This window comes from Simochromis diagramma, unplaced genomic scaffold (assembly GCF_900408965.1).
Source record: "Simochromis diagramma unplaced genomic scaffold, fSimDia1.1 OVJJ01000685.1, whole genome shotgun sequence".
Classification (NCBI taxonomy): Eukaryota; Metazoa; Chordata; class Actinopteri; order Cichliformes; family Cichlidae; genus Simochromis; species Simochromis diagramma.
The window spans coordinates 2,766,514-2,788,223 of NW_024387477.1; the positions used below are offsets into that span (position 1 = coordinate 2,766,514).

At 39.5% G+C, this 21,710-nt stretch overlaps 1 protein-coding gene across 1 annotated transcript in view; it reads left to right on the plus strand.

The window, feature by feature from the left end:
* pigg (phosphatidylinositol glycan anchor biosynthesis class G) overlaps positions 1-21,710 on the plus strand; it is an 84,461-nt gene that overhangs the window by 50,256 nt on the left and 12,495 nt on the right. The window contains exon 10 of the mRNA XM_040015347.1: positions 850-1,041. Coding sequence (XP_039871281.1) covers positions 850-1,041 — 192 coding nt within the window. The remainder of the gene's footprint in view (positions 1-849; positions 1,042-21,710) is intronic.

Genomic DNA, 21,710 nt, shown 5'->3' on the forward strand with positions numbered 1-21,710 from the left:
TTTGAAGATGAAATGAGGCTGGGTCTTCCAACATGACAATGATCCAAAACACACCGCCCGGGCAACAAAGGAGTGGCTCCGTAAGAAGCATTTGAAAGTCCTGGAGTGGCCTAGCCAGTCTCCAGACCTCAACCCCATAGAAAATCTGTGGCGGGAGTTGAAAGTCCGTGTTGCTCGGCGAGAGCCCCAAAACATCACTGCTCTCGAGAAGATCTGCATGGAGGAATGGGCCAAAATACCAACTACTGTGTGTGCAAACCTGGTAAAGACCTATAGTAAACGTTTGACCTCTGTTATTGCCAACAAAGGTTATGTTACAAAGTATTGAGTTGTATTTTTGTTATTGACCAAATACTTATTTTCCACCCTGATTTACGAATAAATTCTTTACAAATCCTACCATGTGGATTCATGGATTTTTTTTTTTCACATTCTGTCTCTCACAGTTGAAGTGTACCTCTGGTGCAAAACTGACCTCTGTCATCATTTTAAGTGGGGGAACTTGCACAATCGGTGGCTGACTAAATACTTTTTTGCCCCACTGGTGTGTGTGTGTGTGTGTGTTGTGTGTGTGTGTGTGTGTGTGTGTGTGTGTATATATATATATATATATATATATATATATATATATATATATATATATATAAGAGAGAGATATTGATATAGATATCTATAAACTGACCATAGATGTGGTTTGCCTTAAGCCACTACTTGGCCAACTGTAATACTTTGAGCATTTACCTTAAAAATATATAAACTTCATTGTGAAAATTCCAAATCCCTTCCTCATCATTTGAGTGCTTGGCACGTTTCTCAGCCAGTGACTGTTCTCTTCCATTTTCTCTCTAGCTCTGAGCACAAGGTGGTCCTCTCCCTGCTGTCCGCTTTCTGTTTGGTTCTCATCTACTTCCTGGTTCAAAGACGGTGCTCGTGGGTCTCGAAGGTCGCCCTCGCCCTCGGGCTTTTGGGTGTGTACAGCTATCGGGCAGCTGTCGGCAACGTCCTGTTTCCCTGGCATCATTCTGGTCGAACTATGTCCAAGTAAGTAAGTCTTTGTGAACCATGAAACAGTGAGTTCATTCACCATAACAGCTGGCAAATTGCTGTCCCCTGATATTGACTTGATTTAAAGTTCAGGAGTGCCAGGCTGTGCTGCGATGCAGATGAGCGTGAAGACTCTAGTGCTGCTCGTGTCATCTGGGACAATCCCTTACTGTGATGATGAACTGCAGTACAGTTTTTTCCCTTTACATCTACCTACAGTAAATCTCCCTGACCTAGTGTAACGTCATGTCCTCACGGTTTTGACAGTGTCTTAAATTAAATTAATTACACTAAAAGAGGCATCAAGCAATCTATAAATGTTGATTTAAATTGGCAGCCAGTGGGAACTGCAGAAGTATCGACAGGTCTTTTCTCCTTCAACACATCTCTGGTACGGCCGCATCACCTCTCCCCTCATGTCATCTGTAACTTATGAAACTAAAGTATCACATTCACAACACAGCTACTTAATTAGAGTGGTGAGTACAGAAAAAATAGACTAACATGCAGAATATTGGAATCATTTTTGTAAGTAAATTTGCTTTTCATTTGGCTTGAAAATGAGTTTTTTAGCTGCAATGACTGAAATACAAATCGATGTGTTTATCAGCGGCAAAGAGCTGTGCAGGCCACAAAGTGAGGTTCATATTTGTAGTTTTGAGTATAATGTCTAAACAACTATTGGATGGATTGCTTTCATGTTGGATACACATTATTAATATTTACCACTTGTAATGACTTTGGATAGATAGCTTGATTTAAGACCAAAACCAATGGCAGCCCAGCAGCCTCATTTATCTTTGTATCTCTGTTAAGTGCTAGTTAGCATAATTTTAAATGGATAACCTCGCTGCATAGCCACAAGAGTGGAGCTGCTGTGAAAATGGATGTAAAAGCAAACTGATTTGTAAATCACTCAAACCATTGAAGCGGTTGACTTGAAGAAGGGGACCAGGTCGCCGCTAGAGGCCTTGAGTGAGAACGAGTTGTGTCAGCGGGGCTTCAGAATTTAAGGTTGTCAGTTGGTTTGTGTAGCCTTTAGATAGTTCCAGTACGTGTTTAGTGGATAACATGCAGACTTGTTTTTTACCTTTTTACATTTTAAAATTCCATCTCAAAGTTTTGTCCGACTACATCCCTTTAGTGCAGCTAATGTTTCTAACTATTAAAAAAGTATTTATAAAAGTATATGGACTATTGCTGGTCCATTGGAGTGAACAGAGATGACGTGGCTGTCTCTGGTCTCCACTTGCAGCTAATTCTCATCACCAAAGTAACTTCAGAATGTAAAGACAAACATAAGATAGCAATAAAATGAGTCAATCTGTTATCAGTTGCCTAGGGTAAATTTGGCAACTTGTGCAATGTGTTTGTGATAATACGATGGCAAACTGTGATAAATCAACAGAAACTGCAAATCTGGTGCCGTCTGCATACACAGAAATTCAAGTTACTGATTTAACCTCCTAGGACCTGGCGTCCACATATGTGGACATCACATTTTGGGTTGTCTAGACCAAAATACTAAATTTTTCTCTACGAGGGCCCAATATCCACTTACGAGGACATTATTCTGTTACTGTTCTATCGAAATTTAAAGCGAATGTCCTCATGTGTGGATCTCATTTTTCTCAGAAACAAAAATCAGGTAAAAAAAAAAAAAAAAAAATCACATATTTTTTTGTTTTTGCATTCATCAGGTCCCAATCAGCCAAAATAGCAAAGAGAAATTAAAAATGCATGCCATGAAAGCGTTTGGGTCTTAGGAGGTTAAAATTTAAATTCCAGTCTGATTCACACAGAGTTGAAACAGACTTTCCTCCACAAACAGTGACGTAGTTGCTCAAGATGACAAGTTAACATTAAAATCACACGGAGGGTGGGGGGGGCACAGTAGCCATGCTTTCATGTAATATAAACACAATACAATCCTGTTGCCAACCAGTTGAATAGATTCCCCCTTTGCAAATATATGTGTCACAGACTCAGAGTGATTACAATGTGTTTGCAAACTGTCTGCATTTTTAAATTAGACTGCATTTATTTACAAACCTTCACCAGTTGGTCTGAGAGTGATTGCAGCCAGGCCAAGTCACACTGGGAATGTTTGAAGACAGGCTGCTTACCACCAGGCAAGCTGTGCAGTCGCCTTTCAGTGCAAAGCAATCACCTGTTGCACGCTCAGTCGCTGAAAGAGGAAAAATTCCACTGAATCCTTTGGAGAGGAGGTCGCTGTCATACTTTTACTCCAGTGTGACTGAGGGTATAGTGCACATGGCAGACCATAACATCTGTGAAGGCACCATTAATGCTGAAGCTGGCTTTACATACAGGTTTTGGAGCCACATATGCTGTCATTCCAATATGTTTTACAGGCAGGGTATTAATTGTTTCAGTGAGACTGTGTCCCAATCCACATCGTGCCGTGGCATGGCTATGCATTTTTAAAAAGTGCAGATGTGAGGCAGCACAATGGTAATCCTCCACCATCTCACATTTTCAAAATGTGTTGCTAGCTTCCTGTTTAAGATGAAGATACATTTTTTGCAAAACAAAAAATGTCTGTTATGACATTTGTTATGTTGAATTAAAAAACAGAAAAATAAAATCATGTTGATGCAAAGTGTAAGTAACTGCAGATCCAGAGATAGTTAAACCTGTGTTATGATCAGATGCCAGCAGGTGTAACTATAATTGTTACTTCATGACCATATTTTAAAGAAATCAAGTTTGCTGCCTCTTTCTAGTAGTAAAGAAAGCCCGAAAGCGTGGAGAGCATTGTTTTCCTCGTCTTGGGGTCATGTTTGTTGACAAGTCAGCCAGCCACGGCTAACTGATTTGTGTATTGAGATTGGATCAAATTGCGTGCGCAATTGTGATGACAACAGTAAGACTGGAGGCATTTTAACTGGCTCAACAGCGACAGGTTTTCCAAGGATGATGCTTTTTTTCCGGCCTGTTGATTTTCTTATCTCAGATTTTTTTTTTTAAATGGTCCTCAGTCGTCCCTGCTGTCATTTAAAAAAATCTTGAGAAGAGTTTTCATTTCTTAAGCCTGAAAATGCATTCAAGCCCTTCCAGTATACATCTGAGGGTAAGACTCTTCCCTGCTAAGACCCTCAAGTCTTAATCAAGCAACCTAGATGCATAATAATCTTTTTCATTTTAAAGAGCTGATGATAAAACTGTTCATCTGGTGCCAGCTGCTCAGCATCCAGTGCATTTAGCAAGTTATGTGTGTCCTTGAACTCAACCTGAATAAAAAAAATCATGTTCATGGTTTGGCTTTAAATGCATTAGTGTTCTTGGAGACTGGAGCCCCTTTACACCGTGTATATATCTTATCCTTTAGCACAGTCCGTCTGTAATAGTTGTTGTTAGCATTGTCCGAAAAGAGAGGATTTTTTCCACCTCCTAAATGGTGTAATTTTTCATTCTGTAGCCAGTAGCTTGCCACAGAGTTACCTGCTACTAACCCCTGTCAGAAAATGATGAGTGTTCAGGACTGCACACGGTTCTCCTGTCTAGTTTTCCTGACCTCCCTTCATCTACCACCAGTACCTGGCCTTCCCTAACCTTTTCTGTTCTCCTTGGCAGGTTCGCCTACCTGCTTGCCTAATTAAAATCTCAACCTCTCACCCTTAGCCAAACAAAGATACCTTACTAAAGCCATGCAGTGACTTGCGCTCCTTTTGACCGACTGTATAATTGACATGGCCGATGTTCGACCCAGTGCTTCAGTGTTTCTTTTCACACGCAGTGATCATGATTGTGCATCACCTCAAGTTTTTCTTTAGCTTTAGCTCTTCTTATAGACTAACTTAAGTGTTATTTTTGACGACAGCAGGTCGTGTAGCTCAGGTTCTGTGTTTTCATTGCTTGCTAAGGAGATTCTATTTTTGGCCAATTAAAATAGAACTTTGATTTTATCGTCTTAAAGCTTCCAACATTTGAGACAAATAATTTCCCATGGGTCTATATTTTGTTGTTTTGCCATTTTTAAACAGCCATCTAGTTAAAGCTATGGCAATTTTAGATAGATCTCTTTTTGAGATAAAAAATGCACACACCCCCACCCATGCTGTAATGTGGATCTAAAAAGAAGCAGCTTTGTATAATGACCCTGTTTAAAGTCTGGTCTTCTCGGGTTACTCTTTCTGTGTGTTTTATCAGAGTAAAGCCCCCTGACAACTCCCCGGCTCCCTCCTCACCTCCCTTCGTGCCAACTGCCTAATTGCGCTGCTGCATCTTTCAAAATGGCTAATGGGGTTGAGAACAGCCAACGCTGCTCACTTTAAAGGGCTCAAAGACTCGCTTGGATTGATGTCACTGTGGATACAGTTTGTCTTTTTTCCCTCTCAGTTTTCCTCTCCCCCGCGCACGCCCCTCCTTATGGCATCATCTCAAATGAACCTAAAAATAGAAAGCTAACAAAGTCATAATACTCTGAATTATTTGTATTTATTTAGATATTGAGAGGTGGCACATTACCGCTGCAGCACTGACACATAACTGTAGACAGGAAGATGCAATTAAGGTAACAAAAGCGGAAGCGAATGAAATTTTTCTGAGCGAACGTTCCAGCAGGAAGTAGCTGAACATCAAAGCAGCCGGCTGAGGTCCAAACCTGTCTGAGGCTGTATGCATCATAGCCAAAGTTTGTTTCAGTCCCCCCCTCCACATTTATGGCACTTTTTTTTTTTATACTGAACACAAAGCCACTAGAAGCATTTACAATGTTTATGCTTCTGTTTGTGTGTGCGTGTGAGCGCGTGTGCTTCACACCTGCACAAAACATGACCCATTTTATCGTGTACTGCTTGATCTCGAAAGGGGGCTGTTGCGCAGTTTCCCAATTTAAAAATATTCATGCATACCGATCCCGCTTAAAAATGGAAATGTATTCAAACTCGTCTCAAAACACCTGTGAACCTCTGCCACACACACGTGCACGCATGCACACGCAGACAGGCACACACAGAATGCATTTTTCAGTTTTATTACCCAGGCGGTAAAGTGTTTTATAACCCTGTTTCAAAGTCAATTCTGTGTTTACAATATATCAGTGGTAACATTTAGCAAATTATTATCCTCCACTGACTGCCAGAGCCGTGTACGTAAAAACCGCTTTCTGTTGTTTCAGCACAAACGGGATTGTTTAAAAGAAATGACACAAAGTAGAAGTCTAAAGAAAGGTGGACATCAACACATGCTGCCAGAGAAGCGGGTATTGATCTAGTGGCTTGTTGTGTAATTAGATGTTGTGTCTGTAACCATTGTTTTAAAGTCTTCTCCTCGGTCCCCGTGGCGTTTTAGCAGTTGCCACCGTGACAGGCTCAGCTTTATCCCGCAGAAAGTCAGGGCTCAGACAAAGTGGGCAGGTCCTGCTTGCTCTCAGGCGTCTGCTTCAAAGCTTTTCCTCTGGCACTGAATCACTTGTTTTGGCTGATTCACTGTAAGTGTTAGCCTGATGCAGGTGATTGATGAAGGGGATCTACCAAACATGTTAAGGGGATTGGACATAGTCTTACCTTTTCTTATTCACTTGCTGGAGCGCCAGTGCTTGTTTCCAAGGTAACATGAAATCCAGGCAGCTCTGCAGCTTGACAAGCGACTATTTTCTGTCCACTGTTACTACTATTAACCTTTTTTTTTTTTTTTTTTTTTTTTTAAATCCAGCAGATAAGAAGATGAAATTGATTGGATTGCACCTCCTCATCAAGTAATGTGAAGGTTTCCCAAAGGATTTAACATCCCTAAAAAACATAGTTTGAAATGAGACATCTTTTCTTTCATTCACGTTAAATATTCATTACTAAATATAGAACAATCAAAGTCAAAGGTTGGGGGGAACTGATAATATTATTGCTAAGGAGTTTAATATGGGGAGGTTTTGCTTCTTCAGGGTGAGGTTGGTGTGATTTGATCAGATTTGAGTGACAGTGGCCTGGAAACATGAGTAAATAATCCAATAAGAAGTCCTTTTGATTCAAATAAAGCATTTAACTGTTTTGGTGAATGGAGAATACAGAGCTGGATTCATCACAGTCAGCCTGCCACATTTTTCTTGTGTAACTGCTAAAATTGTTGATTATAGAAAAGGGTTTTAATTCCTTAGTCTCAGTTCACTGAGTGGGGAGCATAGACCGTATGCAATAGATGGATGTAGCCATTGCTTTGAAATTTGCTAGTAAAGTCCCGTTTTGAAGCATCAAGCTGAGCATTTTATCTATCATCAAAGGTTTTGGGGTTTTTGCAAACAGACATGGGCTAAATCTGACCAAAATCAATGGGCTTTGTGTGTTTAGTCTAATTAAATTTGGGGTTTTTTTTAAAAAATTGTTGTTTATTTTATTTTTACATATACTATTTCGCTTTGTTATTTGTTATGTCATGTGTAGAGCACTTTGTTTTCAGTTGAAGGTTTTTTGAAAAGTGCTATATAAATAAATTGCTTGCTTGCTTTATTTACTTTTCATTCACAGTTGTGACACGTACTGCACTTCTTTTTGACTCTAATCGAAACCATAATTTAGAAAAGTAAAAATTATGTTTTTAATAAAGATGACCAGACTGGTCATAGAGCAAAGAAGCAGAAGAGTCATTTCCTGATGAGCTTTTATGCAATTTGACCTTGTTTTTACAAAGTGACAATATTGCGTGTAGAAGGTCAAATCCAGCGCACAAACATGAAGTTTTCAGTTGGCAGTAGACGTGTAGTTTACTGCTAATTATGCCAAAATTTAATTCTGATTAAAAGCATGGCTTATTCTTTGTGCTTGATGTTGGAATGAACTGACTGTGCCAGTTTTTTAGAAAGCAGCAACTTTTGTAAAACTAACCACACTTAAGGCGTTATTTAGGGGATTGGACTTACACGATATCTTGCCCTGTTTAGTAAATCTGGCCCGGTGGGCAGAACTGATTGGGAAACTGATGACATTGCTCTCTTCAAGTACAGCTAGTGACTATCAGTCACAGGGAACCGCAGGGTACCTTGCTTTATCCTACTTTTTGACTAAATGGCGTCTTCATTTAAAAAACTTAACGTCATGTTGTTTTAAGTAAGACCTGAAACTAGCAGTTGAGGCCATAAACTCATAAAAATATTTCCTGAGGTTATTGATAAAGGGAGCTGCTGGCCTTCATCCTGTTGATTTCCATACGGTGTGACTTCTTATGGCTACTACAGAAGTCGCCCCCTGCTGGACACTTGAAAGAATGCAGTTGTAAGATTTTCTACTCTGTCTTCTCTTTTTTCCTGAAGCTAGAGCCATCTTTTATATACAGTCTATGGTAGATACCAGTTGAGCCCCACCCCTTTAAGACCAGTGAGAAGAGCAGATACTAAGACAAAAAATATTATTTTGAATGCCTTGAAATAAACATTTCCAGTGAAGAATCTCTGAGAGAAACTGGTTTTGAGGAATATCTTTTAAAAATTATGTTGAAATAAATTATATGTAATGTCTTTATGAAAGTAATACCAAAGCAAATCTGTATGTTAGTAATGCAGTTTTTAACCCATCTGACAAAACCAACTAGAATAAGGCAACAGTATTGCTCTATCTGCTCTAATAAATGCTTACTGGCCTATGAATGGACATCTCCCTGTTTCTGTGAAGATTCAAGTGTTCATCTGTTTCCTGGTGTAGTTCTCAAACCCAAAAGTAATCTCTACAACAACAAAAAAACACCAGAAGTAACAAAATGCACTCTTAGCATTGTTCTTTGTGATGAATGTCTTCCTCTGGAAGACGCAGCTGAGCACAACTTTGGGATATTCTGTGTTATTGTTCTGTAATAAGAGCAAGCTTCCTCTTCCAAGCTTTGCATTTGTTTAGTGGTCTGAGTTAATGCATGCCAGAAGGCGAATGGCAGACTTTTATAAATGATTCACTACAAAATAACATTATATCTGAGGAGGACTGATAGCATGGATTGTCAATACTAATGACTTTACAATTTCACTGGCTGTAATCTGGAACAAAAATTCTTCGACTGCAGTTCCAGGATCCTTTGCATGTATCCACCTCCAAACAGCAACATGATAAACAGTGTTATTATCTCAATGATTCTATACTGCATCTTAAACTGTCTGTCAGACTCTTTCTATTATAAAACCACGACTTTATTCATATCTATTACAGACCACTGTAATTCGAGTTATGAAAGAGATGAGAGAGCAGGGATATGAAGGGCTGCAGGAGTCCTGTTTACTGTTGCTGCACTTTGTGTTTTGGCTGCATGTCTTTACGTTTGGATGGAAACTGTGGATGGCATAATGCCTTCTGAGATTCATGCCATGAGAGTTGGGAAAGTTAAAGAATCTGATGATTAAAATCAGCCTCATTCATGTCTTCAACCAAAAAACTGTGCATGACATGCTATAATCAGGGTACTCTTAAAATCACTGCAGACACTTTTTGAAGGGCCTGCAGTTACGGAAATTATATAAACATTACATAGAGCCTTTATTGCTCAGACAACAAGGACAGTTTGTGCAGTCTGCCTTGAAAATGTCAGAGCAAACAAGATGCCTTTCAGTATTCAGACTTTCTTGTGCCTCTTGGTTCAGGAAGATGGTTATTGTGTCAGAGTCATGTAGATTAGCCCAGCAGTCGTCTATGCAGGTTTCAGAGGGAGAACCGTGTCTCGTTTACATGGTGTAGACCACAGTGGTATTATATCCTTCACATGAGCATCATGGAAATAGTGACTAATAAGCAGAAATATGCACCACTGTGCAAAAATTTTGAGCTACTTTTTCTTTTGGGGGGAGCAGACAATTGGAAATCGGTTCAGTGATCTATTGAAACAAGTGCAAACATACATAGAAAAGTTTTTTGGTTGTTTTTTTTTTTTCAATTGTTAGAAATGCGAAATTTGATATTTTTTAAGCACAACCTGAACTTTATTGGGCACGTTTTCTTCCAATTTCTTTAATTGTAGGATTTTTTTGAAGGGCATTCAAAGCTCTTCTTTGGATGTTTCTGCCTTTTGTTCTGTTCTCTGACAAGATGATTCCACACTGCCTCAGCAATGTTGAGGTCTGGACTCTGGGGAGGCCAATCCGTTCCATTGTGTGTTTTTCAATCCAGGTATGTTTTTACTGCATTGTCAGTGTGTCTGGGATCATTGTCATGCTGAAAAGTCAAGCTGTTGCCAATCAGATGCTTTAAAAACGGTATTGCGTCGTAGATGAATGCAGAAAATATAATCTGTAATTTTCTGCATTAATTAATTTTGACAAGATCTTTAACACCAGAAGGTTGAAATGCAGCTACAAACATGACATACCCTCCACTGTGTTTTGTAGGTGGTTGTAGTTAGGTGACAGCTTTCCATCTCTCAGGTATTGTGTCAGGTTCTTGCTGGATTTTCCTGTTTCTCAAGGACATGACTTTCACATACTGTTCATGTGCTGTAGATAGTAGAGATGGCACGATACCACTTTTTTATGTCCGATACGATATCATACATTTGGATGTCTGCCGATACCAATATAAATCCGATATAGCATATTTTATAATCAATAAAATGTTTTGTTTAAATATCTTGCTGCATTTTGTATAAGTTCATACTCAAGTTTAAAAAAACTAAACTAAAATAAAACTATTCTGTTATACCTGTATGCAAAAAATACACTGCACCCAAAATATTTCATAGATCAGCAAAACTGATCAATCTAATAAACTTAAACCTACACCATCCTCCCTATTCTGGTATTTCAAAGAGTACTTAGTGGAAATATTAAGCAACCTAACTAATAGGGTTGCCAACTCCCAGCAAAAAATAATAAAAAATAGGGAACCACCCTCTGCTTTATAATGCTTAATTGACGTAATCGACTGTAATTTAATGCAAGTGTAAAAAAAAAAAAATGCACAGAAATCTGAAAAATCAGAAAATTTTCTACAATAATTAAATAGATTCAACATCTTTCTTCAACAGAATTGCAGACTGCACAGATGGTGCCTTCCCAAAGGAAAAAGTACTATAGCTTACCAGGGTATAAATTTGACTTAATAGTTACTATATACAATAATGGATTTCTGTACATTTTACATCAGATGGAAACTTTGGTTGTAAGATTCAGATAATTATTTATTAAAAGCTAGACATGACAATTAGAAAGAAAAGTATGTCTTTGTGCCCCCTTTTCCCTGTTAATGCCCTTCCTGCCCCCCTGGCACAACCTTGCTAGACCCGCCCCTGCACAGTTACGTCAGCTACGTAGAAAAAGATCCTGGTGTAGAAAGTAATATTAAATCACTTCTAACAGTTTATCAAGCTTAAACGTGCTGCTGTTGTTTATCCGCTGGTTTCCTTTTTCTAACGCAAAGTGGGCCAAAAACAAACAAGAGAGACGGAGTCGCGACAGAAAAGCAGATCAGCTGATCATTGATCAGTTTCATGATTGAAGTAGCAGCAGGAGAGGGAGGGAGAGAGTCGCTCCCAGCATTCGCTGGGAATGCTTTACAAACATTCAGAGATGAACTTGCACACTTGCTTTACTTCTCTCTGGGATACCTTTCTCTGAGATTTAATGCCGGTTTGGAAGCACGTAGCGAGGCTCCAAATGCTGAACCAGACCGCACGCCACAGCCGCTCTATCACGAGACCATACTCCTCTGACGTGCTAAGTTTATGAGCTGGGTTACGCTGTGTCGCAAGTTTGTGAGGTGCTTTTGTGATATTGAATGGATCGGATTACATTTCTTATTCCTCTCCGATATCCGATCCAGTAATTTAGGTCAGTATCGGACCGATACGTAATATCGGATCGGTCCATCTCTAGTAGATAGTTTTTTATGCCTGCCACATCTTCTTTTGTCTTCCACTTCAGTTTCCTCAAACTTTTTAAGGACACACTGAACATCACGCTGAGATATGCCAAGTTTTCTGTTAATAGCTCTTTGGAAATCTCATTGTTGGTGTGTAGCTGTTCTTTGACATCATTTGGAAATTCGTTTAAAGAAATTGGAGCAAATGTGTTTTCATGACAGGCTGCAACTGTGGTACAAAGGTACAAGTGCCTAAAAATACAATTTAATGTTGTAGCACAACACTGGTTCATCCCTTGACTTATGTGCCTTTTTTATGCTTGAATGATTTTCTAGGTCAAAGAAAAAGCATTCCTCTGAAAATGATCAGACATGAGAACTTGATTGCCCTACAAAAATCCTAAAGAACCATTGCTCAAGACTCCAAGTCTGGCCCCGTGTAAACTAAACCTAAAGAAATTAAGCACTGCTCAAGACTTTTGTACAGTACTCTATACAATTAATAGAATTTCTGCAAAGAATTTGGACTTTGTTATAAGAAACAAATGCAACCTGAATAAGTGATAACAGCTGTTTCAAGTCTTTATTGAGTACACTGAGTAATCGTTTGAGGATGGGAAACAAACAGGATGTTTATGTGAAAAGTTTTCACAGGACTCTCAGTGGAGCGGTGATGATTTGGGTTTGTTCTGCAGCCACAGGATCTCGGCACCTTGCAGTCCACCATGAACTGCTCTAGATACCAAAACAATTAGGAGTTCAGGAGAACGTCAAAGCCATCTTTCCATCAGCCAAAGTAGCAACTCTACAACAGACTTGCTGAAAAGCAAGAGAACTGAGTTGCTGCTTTGGTCCAGTCAAAGTCAACTGATTGAAATGCTGTGGCGAGAGACAGCTGTGCATCAATGAATGTCCACAATTCTCAATGAAGTGAAGGGACATTGTAAAGGAGAGGGGGACCAAAAGCTAGTTAGAATCACATATTCCAATTAAGGAGATGAGATTGAAAGCGTGGGTTGTAAAGATGCCTCTCTTGCTAAATAAAAGCATACATTAACTTGCTACTGACAAAGTCTGCTCTTCTTTAGAAAGATTGATTGGGGAGAGCCGTGCCTTGAACACAGAAACTTTCACAGCAGGAACATTAAGGAGCTAGAAGCTAGAAAGGGAAACAAAAGGCTTTATGTAGACATGAGAGTCTATAATCAGAACACTTATAGATTAATAAACAAATTCAGACCACCTCAAGTTGTGCAACACATGTGCTGCAATGTTCTGTAGCACGATGATGCAGAATTTGGCATTTCTGGTAAAAATGAACACCACTTTGTTTGAAATGCGTGTTAAAAAAACACAGTACACCAATATAAGATCTGATCTCAGCTTTAATGCATGCACTTGGAAGGTTACAGCGTAGTGTTAAAAGGGGGTTCCAGTTAGTTCACAAGTTACAACATAGATTTACTGCAGAATTCTACATCAGCTTTAGAATAAGCAGTTCAGTCTGCTGACCTTTTCTCAGTTGAGATGGTTAGCATGACCTGGATAGTTCAGTCAACACCTCCCAGAGTTACTGGTGAACTGAAACAGTTTTGTGGGGAGGACTGGGCCAGAATTCCTCCTCGTGGTTTTGCAGGTCTCCCCAAGCAGTCTCTGGGATCAAAGTTGTTGCTGCTAAAAGAGCTTCTGCCACGATTCTGCACTGTTTGTTTAACATTAGTTTGGTCAGATCATGTTTATCTATAATTTTGTGGCTTAAATGAAAATCAGGCCTTGTTTTCTAATCAGTTTAGAAATCCTGGTAATTCCAGAGAGCTCACAAACATTTTCCTGCATCTGTACATCAGAATGAAAGGTTTGTCATCCACGCTAGATAGTTATTATGCCAACCCGGCAGCTCACATCCATCCCTGTCCTCGTGTAAAATCAAATCCAGGCCAGGATTTTTCACTTTTCCTGTGCATAAAATAATAATGAATACAATGCCTGGCATATTGTTAAGGGAGTTGTGAATAATAAGGAATAGTGCTGTATGGGGCATATTACTCTGCTCCTTTCTTCTGTTGGAACAGGTTTCCATAAAACCTGATTAATAATACATGTCCAATACTTGCTCAGCTCCTTCAGGGTCAGCTATTATCCTGTCGTACTTTTGCGGCTTTGACTGCATCCTGCTGCAAAAGAAACGTTCGTTTACTGAGCGATTGCCTTCAACTGAAGACACCCGTGCTTGTCAGCAGGAGATTCTCTAAATGTGCAAAGAGCTTTTTGAGCTGCTGTTGCAGTTTGGAAATATCATCAGAAGCAAAAATGGTGGATATTATTCTGAAAATTATACAGCTGTTTGGAGGCGAATGGAGCTCATTCACAACAGCCATTTTGGCTTGTCAAAGAAAAATACAGATGGATTTGATCACATTAATAAGGCTGCCTTTCAGCTATAGAAGTTCCTGGTATTGTTAACACAGGTTACTGGGAGACTTCATGGAACTGAGTCATGAATGTGTTTAGTTCCACCTGTGCTTTTCAAGATATCTGATGTCAAAAAGGTCCAGAGGTGAGAATATTCAAGGCACCGCCATCCTAATGACTGTTAATCTTCACATGTTTGCAGAGAACAAAATTAAGTCTCAGTTTCCCTCTGGCTGTAACTGCCTTAATATTCAGTGGCTTTCTTAACTTCATTACCTCCTAATACTCTTTATTTCTCCTTCATCTATTATGAAATGGGTAGAAGAAAAAACAACTCGCGTCACAGTTCTGTCCACTCTTTGTTGCCTGTTTTTGTTTTATGAGGCTAATTTACTTAGTCCTTGTTTTAGGGCAAATATTAATAAATGTAAGTTAATTAAAGAGCAGATGTGAGTGGGAAAATCTTTTCATTTAAGTCTCTCTGGATAAGAGAAAATGCTGAATGCCTGAAATGGAAATTAGACTAAATGTAATTGCCTTCATAATCGAAAGCACTTTTCCTTTAAAGCTTCAATTTGGGACTTTTTCAGTATATAAATTATTGATAGCTTGAAAAGGCTTTTTTGTGGAGTAAGCCTTTTAGAAGAAGAAGAAGAAGAAGAAGAAGAGCTTGTGGAAACCTGTTTTTAACCTTGCGGTAGCTTCAGACTTTAGATCCAGACTCACCGTCGTGCACCACAGGGCATGCATTACTGGCCTCGTCTGCCTTTGAATCTCGCTTATCATGCGTCCTCCTTTTTTGTTAACTTAAAGAGACAAGCTACAAAAAATGTTGGATAAAAATTACAAATAAGCCATGCTTGCGGTTTGTTTTCAGGCTAGTTTTCAGGCTATATAAAAAGCACATACGCACAGCCCGTGCTTCACTTGGGTTGCCTCTGGTAAGCAGTGTGAGTTTGCACAGACTGTAGGTCTATTTGAAGTAACCATATATAGTGCCAGCAGTTCAAAATCTCACCCTTCATGATATGAGATGACTATAATATATTCATGTGACACACCAAAAGAAGCTGCACACTACATCCATCTGCCAAGACCATCAGATATAAGCCCTGCAGTCCGCCTCTTGTTGTAGAAAGAACGAACAGAAGCCTCAGATGTGGAGCTAATATGGTTTTCTTACCTGTTGAGAGTGCCTTGGGAGTGCCTCCTCAGATGTCTCAATAGTCATGCAGGGTGTCATTTTCTCCTCTCCCTGAGCAGCAGGACAAAAAAATCACCCCCAAAATACTAAATGAACACCTGCCAGAGCTGTATTTGAGACTTCAGTTGGTCTGTTAGTGATATAAGTCCCTCGCTTACTTGGGGTTGGATCAGGTGAACACTCCTCTAGTCATGCTATAGGCTCAGGCCCCGGCTGAGGCAATGATCATTTCTCCTTCTTTTTCATCTTTTCATTCCTCATGTGCCGTGTGTGCTGCTACTGCATGTTTCTGAACTCTTGCCTTCACTCTCCTGTAGTTTACTTTTTGTTTTTAGTCCCTCTAAGAGCTCATTTTTTTCTCTCTTCTGTTTTCCCTCCAACCAGTCGAGGCACATGGCTGACCCTCCCTGAGCCTGGTAGCGGGGTTTTCTTATATCTTAAGGCGACAACTTTCACATACTGTTCATCTATTATAAATAAGTTTTTAGCTCTGCCACTGATGTTTTCTTTCTCCTCAACTTGTCCAGTTTCCTCCGACTTTTTAAGGACACACTGCACACCGTGCTGGGATGTACCAGTTTTCAGGTCATAGCTTTTGGAAATCGTCTTGTTGGTACAAAAATACAATATTATGACTGTCACACTGTGTTGTCTAAAAATTCTCTTAATGTCACTATTAAAAAAAGGCAAGAAATTCTGGATCATTGGAAGCAAAATAAAAAGAAATGTGTGGCTCAAAACTTTTCTACGCTACTGAAGGTGGATACAGTTTAGCCAAATTAAAGTTACTGATGTACAGATTTATAGAAAAATAGCAAATCTGTTGTGTCCATGAACTCAGTTGTTGTGCTTTGGTTCCGATGTTTGTTCATGTGACTCGTACTTAAATAACCATGGGTACAATTATGTAACATCAGTACTTTAAGGTGGTGACCAAAGCATTTGAACTTGCTACTTAGTGAGCTCACTGTTTAGCACATATAAAACAATGGGTGGGCGGGTGGGTGAGTGTTCATGTGGACAGCCTGTGCTTCAGTGATATCTGCCCCACTCATGTTGGTTTTATATCGCACTGCAGGGCAGGACTACCTACCCTATTAACCTTCTTATTGGTTCACAGCTCCACTACATTTCAACATGCTCAAAGCTCCCATTAGCAATTATTACTAATTATTATACTATTATTACTTATCCCATTAGTAATTGAAAGCACGTGTGGGTGTGAGCGACCTTAATGGAAAATGTGTTATGTGCTGGGAAATCTTTTTTTTGGTGGTGGTTTGTGATGGGATTGATTTTTTTTCTTCTTTTTTTTTTTTTTGTCAGAATCATTTATATCAATAAAGTTAGGCTGAAAATACTTCAATGATTCAATGAACAAGAGAATGCACCAGTGCTAAATTAAGCTTAGTTATCTGATAAATTGGCAGCTAAATGAATATTTAGATCATGTGTTCCAATGACCAGTGCATCACTGAGCTCCTGGACAGTCTGAGGTGCAAGCTGTTGGCGTCAGATGGAGCTAAACATAATGTCCCAGAGGTGTTCTGTTGGATTTAGGTTAGGTGAGCTTGGGGGCCAGTCAGTGGTATCAATTCCTTCATTCTCCAGTTACTGCCTGCAGACTCTCGCCAGATGAGTCGGGCATTATTGTGCAGCAGGAGGAACCCAGGACCCATCGGACAGGTGTTAGGGTCTGTCAATGGGTCAAAGGATTTCTGACCTAATGGCACTCAGGGTGTCGTTGCCTAGCCAGTAGAGGTCTGTGTGTCCCTCCATGGATATGCCTCCCCAAACCAAACCTGACCTTCCACTAAACCCGTCATCCTGAACGATGTTACGGGCAGCTTAACATTCACCGAGGCTTCTCCCTTTCACATCTGTCACATGCACTCAGGTTGAACCTGCTCTCATCTGTGAAAATCACAGAGTGCCAGTGTTGCCTCTCCCAGTTCTGTTGTTTTATGCTAAATGACAGTTGCGCTCCATAGCAGATACTGGTCCTGCTGATGGTCCTGTCCAGCTCTCCTACAGTAACTGTCTGTCTCCTGAAATATCCTTAATGCTGTGCTGGGAGACATATTATTACCTGTGGAACCTCTGTAGGGTCCAGGTGTCACCTCATGCCACCAGTAGTGACACTTACCCGAGTTATATATCGAAAGATTAGTCTTTTTTTTAAGTACAGCAAGATAAATTTTTGATTACAATTTTAGATTAAATTGTAATCTAATTGATTACATGTATAATTTCTCTTAGATTTCACTTAGGCTAGATAGATTAAACTCAACTTGAAGTGACGCATTATATCTTTGCTGAGCTGAAAAGATCCATTTATCTTCTTCTACTTTTCTAATTCAGGGTCGTGGTTGGGCTGGAGTCTATCTCAGCTGTCAGGAAGTACACCGTTTCAGCTTTAGCCATCCCTTCATTAATGATTTCATTTACCTGGAGCCTTATTTGTAAATATCTGAAGGAACCTTCTCTAAGCCATAACTTCTTTTCAAAGCTTCAAAGGAAAACAAGAGTAGGCTGTGAGCACCTGACCAGTCCACGTTTCAAATGTGGTATCTGTCATGTTGGCCCTAATGTAGTGATGATTATATTTGAATATTACGTTTTAAAATACACAGTTAAAACTGACTAAAACCCTCATTTCTTAGACACAGAGTGCATCCAGTGGTGACAATATTTTAAACAGGAGGGTAGAGTGTAAGCTAAAAGTTATAATGGAACAGTGTAGAGGAAAGATGTATTTATTTTCTGTTAGGCTTAGGCTAGACTTCACTTAACTTGAATTAAACAAAACAACTTATATCTTTGCCAAGATGAAAACTTCCATCCATCCATCTTCTTCCACTTATCCAATTCAGGGTCGCTTGAGCCGATCCCAGCTGTCATGGTGCAGGCGGCGGGGTGCGCCCTGGCCAGACCACCAGTCTGTCACAGGGCTACAGAGGGGAAGCTGAAAACGGTGGCATGGATCAAAATCAGAATAGAGAAGGAAGGAAGAAAGTGTGAAATCTTTCCATTTTAACATATCATAATTAGCTAAATGAAACGGGAAAACAGGAGGTTAATGCAGTGTAGTGTTTTGTTTTAGAAAGACTACACGGTATGCTCGATGCTATATTTTATGTCGTGGCATCATACTCTTAGCAGAGTATCATTTTATGAAAGCAAAGTTAAAAAACAAACACGTGGAGAATTTTGATTCAGAACAATGGTGCAAGCTCAAAACAACAAGAATGTAAGTCAGCTTTACTGATGTTGCTCCATTTCACAAATCACGCATTTGTCTCGAGGAGCATTCTGCACAGCATATGGAGCCTCTATACTTCAACCCTTTGTTTGGACCGGGTGAATATCCTGGAGGCATTAATAGCTAGGCCAGAAAAACAGAGAGGTCCCAGAGTGGTGGGTCAGTCCGGTACAGCCTGAGTGCAAAGAGAGGACAGAAAATGGAGAAAATGCCACATGCAAAGCAATGGACAAAGAGGACTGTCAGTAGAAGATAAATAGAAAAAGATTTGTGTATTTTGTCCATGGTATAAAGTTTTTTTTGAGTGAAAATGTCAAAAACAAAGTATGTGGTATATATTTTTCACAATATCTAACAGGAAAGGTCAGACGATACAAATTTCATGCCTTTCTTAATACTTTCTCTGCCATTTCCCAACAATCAGCAGCCATGGACTCCTCGTTGAAGCTGCTTAGCACTTTGAAAATTGAAATAATTGATGCCCACAAAGCTGGAGAAAGCTACAAAAAGAAAGAAAATTGTTTTGAAGTAGCAAGTTCCTGAGTTCATAATACAAGTAAGAAATGGTACTTAACAGGAACGGTGGAGGTCAAGTTGAGGTATCAGAGACAAAGAAAACTGTCTGAGAGAACTGCATGTAGGCTTTTATTTAGAAAGGTAAATCAAAAAAGCCTTAATTTATGAGACAGAATAGATTCAGTTAAATATCAGAAAAGTGCAGAAGAACCAGAACATCTGTCAAAAAAATGTCCTTACGTCACAGCCTGATCCCAACCATATTTAAACTACATAAGCGTGGCTCCATAAACAATCCTAAAGCCGTACGAGAGGAGCTTCCTAAAAGTTACGCCAGTGCACCAAGTCAAAAATAAAACAATCTGACCATACATGGTGGCTAAACTTTTACTTCAGGCCCTGGGAAATATGAAAATTAAAAAAGTGTCATCTAGAATCGTCTCTGTGCACCACAAATAATCAAGAATTGATTAAAGGGCAGATTTTCAGATTTAATTCAACGACTCAAATGTTTTAACTGTTTAGGAATTACACACATTTATACACAGTCCCCCAATTTCAGTGGCTCCAAATTAACTGGACAAATTAACTCTAAACATACATGTGCGCGATGTATATCGAAGGTGACGCGTGAAAAAACGCAAACCGATGATGAGATGAACATAATTCATGTGAAAAAGCCAAAGAATTGGAATTTATAATAAATAAATCAATATACGCGTGAAGTTGTTCATGCAAAGTTTCTTTGACATTGGCCTAACAGTTAGGAGGTAATAGGTGCCCTACTTAGTACACTAAGATTACGGTATCGTAAGTTAAGGATTGATTTAATGTTTGGATGGAAAACCTTTGGAGTCGATGACAGTCTGAAACCCGTTAACCTCACCAAATGCTGATGCTCGGTCAGGCCCTTACTCTAGCTGCCGTCAGCTTGTTTGTGGGCTTCACTGCCTTCAGTTTTGCCTTCAGTATCTGAAAATTTGATCTATTGGGCTGTAATCAGATGACTAACTTGGCTTTTAAAGAATATCTCATTTCTTTGGTTTGAAATACTCGGGTTCTTTTACAGTGTGCTTTGGATCATTAATAATACTAATAATAATGGATTGGATTTATATAGCGCTTTACAAGGCACCCAAAGCGCTTTACAATACCACTATTCATTCTCTCACATTCACACACTGGTGGAGGCAGCTACAGTTGTAGCCACAGCTGCCCTGGGGCAGACTGACAGAAGCGAGGCTGCCATATCACGCCATCGGCCCCATGGCCATCACCAGTAGGTGAAGTGTCTTGCCCAAGGACACAACGACAGAGACTGTCCGAGCCGGGGCTCAAACGGGCAACCTTCCAATTACAAGACGAACTGCCAACTCTTGAGCCACGATCGCCTGAGTGTAACCAGTGGTTTGCACTTTTTTGTGAAGGCATCTTAGTTGCAAACTTTGACAGTGATGCATCTACCTTCTCTGGTGTGTTTTTGGCTAGATTTTGTGATTTTGTGAATGGTTTTTCTTAACCAAGGAAAGAATCTGCACTCAAAATCTTTTGGTGAGCTGACCAATGCATTCATTATTTTTAAGTACATGGCATAAAGTCTCATAAAGTTTATTTGGTGCATTGACATATTTATTTCATTATATAATATTGAAGGTTGCAGCTACCAAATGGAAGTTCAACACTTGGAATCAACTCCAGATCTTTTATCTACTTAATTTGTCATGAAAGATGAAGGGAGCAGGCCTCACCTCACACATTCCCTTCATTAAATACTTGTCAGTCAAAACTTCAAATACTTTTAAGCCTCTGAAAATGAGTTACTGTGCATAAAAATGGCTCTATTTTCCAAACAGTTAATGAAATACTTTCCTTAAACCCTATGATTAAAGTTCAAAGTCTGCCCTTCACACCACCATCGCACCATTATTAGATTTTAAATAAGAGACATATGGACGTACCTGTGTAACCACCACTGTGTGCTACATATGTGTGTTTAAAGCAGAAGTACATATCATCTGATGACAACAGTGAGGACCCAGGGAAAAAGTCAACCTGATATACAGTAGTAGGAGTTTCGTAACTGTGGCAACCCGTATAGTTCATCTCTGAGTTTGGACTTTTCCTTGTCATTACTGGCAAAAGAAAGATGAAAATTATTCCTGAGAAATGTTTTACCATTACAAATCAGCTGTCATGAAATAACCAAGCCAATTTCAGGAGTAGTGTGTTTAACAGCAACATCAGTATGCTTGCTTCTTACACGCAGCAGTGCTCCACCGAACAAGGACAATTTAGATTAAATGTCACATGACCTTAAAATGTACTCAAAGTATGTTAATAGCATCAAATTATAGCGATGCAGGAACCCCAACAGACACCGTGATGGCGAGGAAGTCTGTTTTCCTGCGGCGATTCGTTCTGTCTTCAAGTCTCATAGCTTTAATAATTAATGTTACATTGACATACTGCATACTGAATGAAGGGA